This window comes from Mugil cephalus, chromosome 14 (assembly GCF_022458985.1).
Source record: "Mugil cephalus isolate CIBA_MC_2020 chromosome 14, CIBA_Mcephalus_1.1, whole genome shotgun sequence".
Taxonomy (NCBI): domain Eukaryota; kingdom Metazoa; phylum Chordata; class Actinopteri; order Mugiliformes; family Mugilidae; genus Mugil; species Mugil cephalus.
In genome coordinates, this window is record NC_061783.1 from 23849834 (window position 1) to 23860723 (window position 10890).

The 10890-nt window shown below is 41.1% G+C and overlaps 4 protein-coding genes across 7 annotated transcripts in view; 2 read left to right on the forward strand and 2 right to left on the reverse strand.

Annotated features, from left to right (window-relative positions):
* Window positions 1–10020, forward strand: part of LOC125019934 (H-2 class I histocompatibility antigen, Q10 alpha chain-like) — a 91020-nt gene extending 81000 nt beyond the window's left edge. The window contains exons 1-9 of one of the 3 annotated variants that reach the window (XM_047605087.1): window positions 170–335; window positions 3241–3513; window positions 3593–3883; window positions 4737–5021; window positions 6677–6799; window positions 7043–7078; window positions 7419–7469; window positions 7717–7763; window positions 7957–10020. In XM_047605087.1, the coding sequence (XP_047461043.1) occupies window positions 281–335; window positions 3241–3513; window positions 3593–3883; window positions 4737–5021; window positions 6677–6799; window positions 7043–7078; window positions 7419–7469; window positions 7717–7745 (1143 nt within the window). In that variant the 5' untranslated portion in view covers window positions 170–280 and the 3' untranslated portion in view covers window positions 7746–7763; window positions 7957–10020. Of the gene's footprint in view, window positions 1–169; window positions 336–3240; window positions 3514–3592; window positions 3884–4736; window positions 5022–6676; window positions 6800–7042; window positions 7079–7418; window positions 7470–7716; window positions 7764–7956 lie in introns of those variants that run through there. The other 2 variants (XM_047605086.1, XM_047605088.1) reach the window with 2 other exon arrangements.
* LOC125019928 (H-2 class I histocompatibility antigen, Q10 alpha chain-like) overlaps window positions 1–10890 on the reverse strand; it is a 333056-nt gene that overhangs the window by 202524 nt on the left and 119642 nt on the right. The window lies entirely within an intron of this gene.
* Window positions 1–10890, reverse strand: part of LOC125019922 — a 293290-nt gene that overhangs the window by 165819 nt on the left and 116581 nt on the right. The window lies entirely within an intron of this gene.
* LOC125019923 overlaps window positions 1–10890 on the forward strand; it is a 268060-nt gene that overhangs the window by 90146 nt on the left and 167024 nt on the right. The window lies entirely within an intron of this gene.

Sequence of the window (10890 nt, forward strand, 5' to 3'; positions counted from 1 at the left end):
GGAACTAAAATAGTTATTTATTGTCAGGCGTTTAGTGGGATTGATACAAACTCAAGATTTTGCCGAAAATGTACAAAGGGAAAAAAAAGTCCACCGGAACTCAGTTGTTTGGGGACACACAGCGGTTAGTGATAGAAAATAAACGGACGGTCCGTGAACGTCACACGAAGGCAGGAAGTTGACAACTGTTGAACAGGCTGAGACGGAGAGAAATAAACACGATGAAAACTTTGATTAAAGCTATATTTAAAAGGAGAACAGAATCAAGTTTGCGTTCAGAATGTTCCTGCTGGTGTTTGTAGTTCTTCTGGGGACAGTAGTGACGGTAAACAGCGGTGAGTCACTGTTTTATGAACCTTTGATGAGAGTCGAGTTAAAAACGAAAGGAAATCATTTTCGCTGTTGAATTGAAAGTAGTTTTAGTTGAATTAGTTGTTGTAGGTGACTCCTTTGTTGAGTTTTAGTCGTGTAAACTTATCCCAGATGTCTGGTTCATATTTAGTGTCGTTTACTGTGATAGAAGTTGATGATGTGCTGGGTTATTCTAGTAAACACCAGACTGTCGTAAATAAGGGGCCGTATAAACATGGTGTTAACCTGCTGAAAAGACACATATCGCCACCTAGTGTGGAGGAGGACATTCAATTTTCTGTGCAGGCCTTTCTCCTTCGTCAGCTTGTTCCTGGTCTGCTTGTATAGGCCCTGATGTCAGCTCCTGTAGGCCTCTTCCTTGTCCTGGCGTAATTGTCTCAGTCATGCAGTGAACCATGGTTTGTTCTTGTTGAAAATGCAGGAGGTTTTGGTCCGTACGCTTGGGTTGGAAAAAATATAAATATGGCAATATGTTGCGTTACTTTTTCTTCCTATGCAATATCGACTTTAAATGTCTTAATTTGATTTTAAATGAAAAAAGAAAAAAAATGATGCTTTGGGCCGATAGTGAACGACTTCTACAGTGCTGAGCAAAGCAGTCAGAAGTGGACAGGCAAGTAGTAGAAGAGCCTAGTGGTGGTGGCGGCACAATTTGAAACACAATCAAAATTCGAAGCTTACGTTTGGAGACAGGAAGTAATAAGATGGACAAAGAGTACGCAAACTGTGCTTTGCCCCTGTTAGATATTCAGTGAACACCAGCAACTTGTGAACTCATCTAATGAGACACCATGAGAAACCGCAGCCGCCGAATCCTGTTGAACTGAAGCAAACTACACTGGATAACACAGTACTTAGACAATGCCTATGCATAGGCATTTTATTTTCACATCTGTTCAGTGGCCGCCACCCTAGTGAGGATAAGTGATAGTAGGAGATGAGACCTGTTCAGTGCTCAGACGGTGACATTTTTGTTCAAGGAGACAATTGTGAACTGTATTTTGATATTTAAGTGGCGCGAAACTTGATCCACTTTCTGTGCAGTGCAATAAACTGGAAATGGATTTGAATTGAGTTGAATTAATATTATTGGTTTGACCCAGTTTGTCCACTGAATTATCACAGTCAGCTGATGTACAGCTTGTATTTTAAAATGCATTTAAAAAATTCTCAGTGGACTATGTAGAATATTGCAATATATATCGTAATATCATTATGTCTCGTATCAAGTCCTTGCCAATACCCACCGCTACTGTATGCACATGTCCTCACAAAAGCTGATGTACGATGTCACAGTGTCCGTCTGTTCGTCCAGGTCTGAGGCTGCAGCTTCAAAGACGTAACAATGAGTCAAAGCCTGTAACTGCATCTTTGACTCATCTGTCCATCTCTTCACAGTCCTCACTCCAAGCTGAGCACACTTCAGACTGTACCTGTAGGTTGGAATGAGATGGACCAGGCAGTGGTCAAAGACTCCCAGAGTTTAGCCGAGAGTGATGTAGCTATTTGGGCTAATGGATGCTGGTAATCAGTTGATACAGACTGCTCTTCCTCCTCTGTCAGTGTCACACAGTGTTCACTGTGTTGGTAAAAAGCAGATCAAATTGCTAATAAAATCAGGTTTCAGAAGAGCCTTTTCCCCATGGCCACAGATAAAACACAGGGTTCATATCTTTTTCGCTAAATGCGTAGCCTTCAGCTTGGCACTGCCTCTGCAGGCCCAGTACGATCGTCTCTTTCTGTTAGGATGAATTCTCTACACCAGGCATGTCAAACATACGGCCCGCGGGCCGGACCCGGCCCGTTGGGTCATTTAATCCGGCCCGGCATAAATTTCTGAGTATGTCAAAAAAAGAAGCGAGTCTCTAGCTAATTTCTATTAAAAGTTGTGATTTTTTTAAATAAATACAAACCAAATGCTCCCTCCGGCCGCTAGAGGGCAGTAAATGTGTAAAAGCACTCACGTTAAGCATGCGGCACTGACACGAGTTAGTCACAGGAAATAAACATTCGCAACGTGATGTGTCCAAGTAAAAATAAACCGGCAATCTTGCTTCACCATTCACCTACTAAACAAGTTATCGGTCAACACACCCTTCCCAAAATGGCACTGTCAAAAAAAAGAAGAGTGGACACGGAGTGCAGAGTTTTCCAGGAGAAATGGACCGAGAAGTATTTATTCACAGAAGTGAATGCAAAACCAGTGTGCTTGGTATGTAATCAGCAAGTTGCAGTGTTCAAAGAGTTTAATATTCGGCGCCACTCATCATAAAGACAAGTATGTCATATTAAAGACAATTAATATTGTGCAGTATATTCTCAGCCTCAGTAGGCCCAGCCTAGTAGTTTGATCTGATGTAGTCTAATCCTATTGCCCATGCACTGCTATAACTTATTTATTTATTTATTTATTTTATTTTGTATTTCTTTTTTCATTTATTTCAAAGCAGTATGACAATTAAGGCGAAAATATATTTTTTATAGCTCCCACTTGAGTTTGTTTAGTGTGGTGAGTTGGTTCAGGTGTAAAACTGCATTCACTCAACTGTTAAAATAAACCAGTTGTTAACACATTCACGGCCAAACATGAAAAAAAAAAATTTCCCCATTGTTTTTGAATAAATGTGTTGTGCTTAGAAAAGATCCCTTGTCATCCGTGATTATAATATGTAGGGTAGGCTACAAATGTAGGCTGAATGATAAAGCATAGTACTGAAAAACAAAGCTAAATATTTGGAGTTGACATTCTTTTACTGATCCGGCCCCAGAGCCAAACTGAGTTGCCTGCCTGCTCTATCACAGTCAATGTCAGTGGATCTAACCTGCTGCCACGTAGATGATAAATTTTTGTACCTGTGTGATTCTCAGAGAAACATTCCCTCACGTACATCTACACGGCCCTCTCCAAACCTGTGGGACTCCCGGGCATCCACGAGTTCACAGCCATGGGTCTGCTGGACGGCAAGATGATCGACTACTACGACAGTGAGCATCAGACCAAAGTCTCCAAACAGCCCTGGATGGAAGAGCGACTTCCTAAAGAGTACTGGGACAAAGGAACACAGTCCCGCCGGAGCAAGCAGCAGTGGTTCAAGGTCAACATCGACATCCTGATGAAACGGATGAGACAGAATGACACCGGTAAGATCCACCGCTCTGTAAAACTCCTCAAACACATTTCACTCTGGACCTTTTAGATATGAACTTTGTTTGGTTCCAGACGTCCATGTTCTCCAGTGGATGGTCGGCTGTGAGGGCGTGGTACAAGCTGACGGCTCTTTACGATATCACCGTGGCATAAACACGTACGGTTATGATGGAAACGACTTCCTGTCCTTCGATGATATCCACTCAGTCTGGGTCGCCCCGAATGATGCAGCTGTCCCCACCAAGAGGAAGTGGGACGATGTCCAGGTCCTGACAGAATACACCAGAGGCTACCTGGAGAACGAGTGCATGGACTGGCTGGGGAAGTTCAGGAGTTTAGGCGAAAATCAGATAAGAAAAGCCCGTATGTAAAGCATGAAATTATTTTATATTTAAGTTTTTTATTAGTAGAGATGGTGGAAGTGGGTTTAGTAATACCTGGTGGTAGAGCTGCACGATAAATCGCTTAAAAATCTCGATTCACACATACACGTGATCTCATTTCTAAACACAACGATTCTTAAGCATTTTATTTCACGAGCGGCATCACAAACAAATACTCCCATTTCTTCACGGATTTTTTCAAGCACCCCTAAAGGCAGCACGGCCGCTGACTCCTCCCTCCACCAATGGTAAAGCGTCTTTACGACACGTGACGCCGTCAGTGGAGGAAGCGTCTGCAGCTGAGTGTGTGGAAACAGTGACGGAGAGAAGCAGAGAGAAGTCAGCGGTAAAGAGTTAAATGGATGAAGAAGAAGCCCCAGGCGGTCGTAGCGAGAGTCACACACAGACCCAGACACTACTTGCATGACAATTTGAAGGTTTTTGTTGTTGTTTTGTTTTGTTAAAGTTTTTTTTTTGTTAAAAAAAAATCACCAAAGAATCTCAATTCTAAGCCAAAAAATTGTGATTCACATTTTTTCCAGAATCGTGCAGCCCTACCTGATGGAAGTAGGTTTAGTAATACCTGATGGAAGTAGGTTTAGTAATACCTGATGGAAGTAGGGTTAGTAATACCTGATGGAAGTCTCGTGTTAGTAACTTACTGAAATATTTACTTCCATCAAGCTACAGCTGATGTAAGACAGTCAGCTCTTTAAGGAAATGTAGAAGTAGCTGTCAGAGCCCGGTCATGTTCAGTAAATGCTGCGAGAAGATAAATGAAGCTTGTGTTTCTAGTTCTAGGATCAACAGTATGTGTGTCTTTCTGTTTCCAGCTCCTCCTGAAGTGTTTGTGTTTGCGAGAAACACCAAAGTTGAGACCAACGTCATTTTGATGTGTCTGGCCACAGGCTCCTATCCAAAAGACATCGTCCTCAATATCAAGAGGAACGGCCGAATTCTAACCAGAGAGGACGGAGTGGTGACCTCAGGAGTTCGTCCAAATGAAGACGACACCTTCCAGAGAAGAGACTCTGTGGAGATTAAAAGATCAGACATGTCTGATTACAGCTGTGAAGTCATTCATGCTGTATCTGATATGTATGTGGAGAAGCCCTGGGGTAAGAATCTTCTCAAAATTGTTCTTTGATGTTTTTCTTCTGAAAACTAATAATACAGAGATGTAAAATGATTGTGTGTAGTTTTCTAGACTCTGGTTGGATCCAGAGTTGATTTGTATCAGAGCTGCTAACAGTGTCGACTCTACAAGTGTTTGTCTAAAGAAATGTGAAGAAAATGACTGAACACTGGAGCTGAGATGTCACATTATTTCGGAGGCTGCAGTGACTGGTCTCTAATGACTGAAACGTCTCTGACACTCAGCTCAGTTCATCTCAAATTAAATAATTGATTTCAAAATAATGATGTTGGCTTATAACCAAGGAATTTGCCTTGGTGTTTGTTGCATAAAAATATAGAATAAGATAAAATAAAATAAACCGTAAACATACACTCACTAAAATGCACAAAATATATTCACTGTACAACACAACAGAAGAAATGTGCCAGCTTGCTTCAAGGCCTCAACCATCATCCCATGATGCCAAGAACTCCTGGACTCCATGACTACCGCCCTGTGGCTCTGACATGGGTGGTAATGAAGTCTATTGAGAAACATTTTCTCGCGCACCTGAAGGACGTTACAGTCTCACTCCTGGATCCCTGCAGTTTACCTACAGGTCAAACAGATCTGTGGATGACGTGTCAACCTGTCCCTCCAACTCATACCCCAGTGCCTGGACTCATCCAGAACTTATGCCAGGACTCAACATCGTTTTTCTCATTCATAAAGTGCTAAAACTGAGGACACTTTCAGGGACATCTATAACCGGAGGACATGTCATCCAAAAAGGGGACTGACCCCAGAAATCAGGGATGTCTGGTGCCCAGCACCTTTTTTTGGCTGAAGTCTTCTCATTCTGCCGCTTCATTTTTCGAATCTTTCCGTCTTCACCAGCTTCACAGTGACACAGCAACACAGTGCATGCAACAAACCAACAAAAACAAATACAATGTTGGGTAACTATTCTGTTTTAAATGTAAGCCACGGCTACCAATTAGGGATGTCCGATATTGTCCAAATTCTTACCCCACAAGCATCAGCAGCACAACCCGGGTATTATGTTATCTGTTTTCATTATCGGTGGTAAAACCGATAACGATATGAACCGATATTACAAAAAAGGTTAATATCGGCCGATATTATCGGACATCCCTACTACCAATAGTCAGAACAATGTCATGTGAAGTGAGTCACCTTGTTGGACGGCACAAAGAGTGATGTTTGGAGAAGATGTGTCTGTGAAGGTTCTCAGTCATCCAGGTCATAATGATCCAAATGACGTTGAATAAGGTCAGCTGGACGTTTCGTCACTCATCCGAGTAGCTTCTTCACTTCTGATAAACTAGTGGGAAATTGAGGTTTAAATAGGGATAAACTCTGTGGGTAAAAAAACACTATGTCACAAATAGAGTGTCCCCATACAGGTGCTGGTTGGGTTATCAAATGCTAACAGCAGGACAGGTAGAAGTTGTCCTCACATAGTCTCATCTGAGAATACTCTGACACTCTGGTTTAGTTTTGAAGCTCACATGTTTCTCTCCTTCACTAACCACTGATTTCACTTTGTTTAGTCGTTAAATTCAATCTTTGCTGAGACCTTACATCCACATTTCACTAACACACAAACTGATGGCAATGTTCTCTGGGTTTCAGATCATCAGCTTCTTCCTCACTCTGGTGGAGCGGCTGTCATCACTGTTGCAGTTGTCTCTGTTCAGGTTCTTGTCTTGGTTGCCCTTTTGGCGCTGGTGGTTCTGAGGAGGCGACGCATCCTTGGTAGGTTCAGTGTTGTGTATCTTCACTGTGTTCAACAACATCAATGTGATTGTAGGTCCTGTAATCCAGAGTTGTCTGTAGTGTATTTACACCAAGATTCCACAGAATCTTTTCCTCCAGAAGAACAATGGAGTGAGTCTGTTATCAGAGCTCTGTTATTATTGGACTGTGGACAAGTACAAGTCCTTCAATACAACAACTTCTACCATCAACCATCACTTCATTCTCTCTATCTGTTTACAGGAACTTTTGCCAGACGCATGACATTCAAGTACTCAGGTACGTCCATTCTGTCCTTTCTTTCCATTCTGTCCATTCTGTCCATTCTGTTGTGAATGTTGTGTGTGTGTTGGTGTCTGTGCAGGACTGATTTAAAACGTGTGGCTGATGTTATTCTGCGTTGACGTTTTGTGAAATGCTCTGAAGTGGATGTTTCTATCAGCAGATATCCAACACTGAATGTGTTCTGACATTTACTGACAATAAAATACTGAATGCTGACCTGATCCTTCAAGTTAGTCCTGCACAGGCTGCAGCGTTTTACAACCAACTTCACACACTGTTGTAGAAACATGAGACTGGAGGAAATAACTCACTTCATCTTGGTCTTTATTTACAGCTCTATTACAGGCTGAAGATTCTCCAGAGGTGTTTGAAGATCTTCCTCCAGGTCAGTGTTTTATTTCTCTGTTACTGATTCGGTTGAATAATTTATCAGTGACATGTTATTAATCCAGCTACAGTCCTGTAAATGTCACCATGTGATGTTAGAACCAGAGTTAGCTTAAAGCTAATTTACTCGTTTTTCATGATGTGATCCCTGTAGACAGACTCATGTTTCTGGTGTGAAAGAAGAGGTGAGCTGTAAATGCACTGATTTAGTGAATTCATTCTCTTTTATTCACATTTGATCTCAGATGAACTCAGGGAATCCAAACTTTCCTGAAATGCAGCTCTGTCTCTGGTAAGTGTCTTTGTCCTCTGAGAGGAAGTGAGTCTCTGTCTTCCTGCTCCTCTAATCAGCTGCTGACTGTTTCTAGTCTGGTCATTCATTCATTCATTCAGTCATTCATTCATTAACATTCTTCCTCAGTCATTGTGTCATTGTTGTCAAACTTGTAAACTTGTTCTTCTCTGTTGTTTTTATCTTCCTGCAGCCTCAACAGCCACAGAACAGGAGAATTATTCCATCAGTGAACCATCGATATCATCAGATCTAACTACCACGGCCTCGTGTTGTTTCTTTTCAGCAACTTATTAAGATAAAACATTCTGATGGCGTTGGTTCCAGAAGGATTTCTAAACTTGTCATTGTTCCAGTGAGCTGTTGTGGCCATAATCTGGAAATGGAAAGAACATCATTGGACCATGAACCGGCCATGGCCAGGTGCTGCTCACAAGATTTCTGACAGAGGAGTGAAAAGAATTATCAGAAGAGTTGTGCAAGAACCACCTGGAATTAGCAGGTACAATAGTTCCAAAGAAAACAATAAGCAACGCACTCAGCGGCTACGGCCTGTATGCACGCTCACCACCAAGACTCCATGTCTGAAGAACAAGCATGTTGAAGCTTGTTTAAAGTTTGCTGCACAACATCTGGACAAAATACTGGGAGAACATAGTCTGGTCAGATGAGAGCAAAGCTGAACTCTTTGGATGCTATAACACACACCATGTCTGGAGGACACAATGCACATCAGCCCAGAAACACCATACGACAGTGAAGTCTGGAGGTGGAACATCACGGTGTGGGGCTGTTTTTCTACATATGCTACTGGCAAACTTCATATAACTGAAGGGAGGATGAATGGAAACATGTACCGAGACGTTCTTGATAAAAATCTGCTGCCATCGACCAGAATGATGAAGATGAAACGAGGGTGGACGTTTCAGCAAGACAATGATCCCAAACACAGAGCCAAGGAAACTCTACACCGGCTTCAGATAAAGAGAATAAAGCTGCTAGAACGGCCCAGACGATCAGCTGACTGGAATCCAGCTGGACATCTATGGACAGAACTAAAACTCAGAGCTGATGGAAGAGGCTTCAAGAACCTTCATGATCTAAAGACTGTTTGTGAGGAAGAACCTCAGCAGCATGAGACTAGTTTCTCCAAACAGGAGGCGTCTGGAAGATTCATCACCAACAAAGGCTTTTCTAGTATTAAATAAATATCAGTAAGTGTGTTCGAGACTTTTTCCCTCCGTTATTTTACATTATTACACATAACTTAATTTCTGAACTCATTGGTTTTGGTTTCTTTCTATGTGTGGATTATTTGTTACCAGCACCTGGTGAAAATTTCATGTCAATGTCACTTATGTTGACTGTGAAACACTGTGATGTGTTCAATACTTATTTTACCTGCTGTGTGTGTGAGATAGGAGGGTGCACATGCATGTATGTTGGTGTGTAACTAATTAATAATAAATTAATAGAGTCGTAGGAGGAGTTAAGAAGAAACGTGCCATATAACAATAGTTCCTCCTCGGTGCGTTGCCTCGTCGCTGTTCTACTGTCCCAGGTTCAAGCTCCTCAATCTTTTCATTGAAGTTGAACATTTTCTTTGATTTGTGTTGTAGCTTTAAGTCATTAAGGGGAAATCGTGGGTCCTGAAGACGGACCAGTTGAGAACTGGTCTAAAGGAGTCCATTCCTCAACGGATCAGCACAATATTATGAAGATGGTCATAATGTTATGGCTGATCTGTGTGTGTGTTCCATCATGAGTCTGAAGAACATCAGAGCTAAAACACTGCGGTCAGTGTGTCTCAGTGTGGCCATGAGTATTATGGGATGTGGACAGTTGTAGTTCCTGACAGTGGCCACTGGAGGGCAGTGAACTTCATAGTTTCCCTGTGGCCATTAAACTGACATCATGCAGTTCATCGTTTCACCACCAGAGGGAGACAAAGCAACAATCACTGCTCAGTTTCTGTAGTTTGAGATGAGAAAGTTTTTACTGAGGGTCTCACAGTTAATTCACTAATATAAACCAGTAAAAAATAAAGATATACTTCCTCCCACTCCTTTTCATTATTGAATCAGATTATGTGAATTTTTTATTCTGTGTTATTTATGTTCATTGTGTCCATTCTTGATATGCCTGTGAAGGTTCTCAGTCCAAAACGTGTTGAATAAGGGCAACTGGACTTATTGATGATTATTGTTTGCTTTTAACGTGTTCAAACTAAAATAAAATTAAACTAAATGAATAACAAGTGTTTATTAGAGTCTTCATTGGTTTGATCTCTCTCCTCCTCTTCCTCTGGTTGTTTCCTGTTTGCTGCTTCAGTCTCAAACGAAGCAGAATAAAAAGAAGTAGACGATGGAGACTGGACGTCATCATGTTTCTGTTTCTCAGCTCAACCTGGTGGAGTCCAGAGTCTGAACTCGTTTAATCATCCACAATAATCAGTAGTAATTAAACAACACTGATCAGACGAAACAAAACGATGTGATCAGACACAAGTTTACATAAAAATCAACCAACTATTATCAAATCTTCTGGAAATGGAACAGAAGAAGAAGAAGAACAAGTTTCCTCCATCTTTGTCTCAGACCCTGAATTAATTCAGTAGAAGAAGATATTTGGTTTCTAGAACTTATCAGTCAAACCTTTAACTTTCTACTTTAACTCAGATAAACTGAAATCATTGTATTTGTTCCTAAACACCTCAGAGAGACACTGTCTGGAATTAATTTAATTATTTTAGATCATATTCAAGACTGGATGTGGATCAATCACTGGATGTTATACAAGAAATATTAATTAAGAATAAATCCAAACTAATAATCACCCTCATTTTCTATTTTTTTTTTTTTTTTTTTTTTTTTTTACCGGATAATACTTTGTTTTACTTGAATCTTATTTTATACTTCTTTCATTTTTGAAAGACTTGACTTGTGTTTTGCGTTTTGCGTTTTTATGAGAAACTAAGCTACTGTGACCAAGTTATTTTCCTTGTGGATCATTAAAGTCTAAGCCAAAGTTCGAAGTTCGTGTATCGAGCGCAATTTCCATTTTATAATGCGGGGAGAAGCACCTGACTGGATACCTGTGTGAGGCGTTTAGGAACCAAGAGATTTGT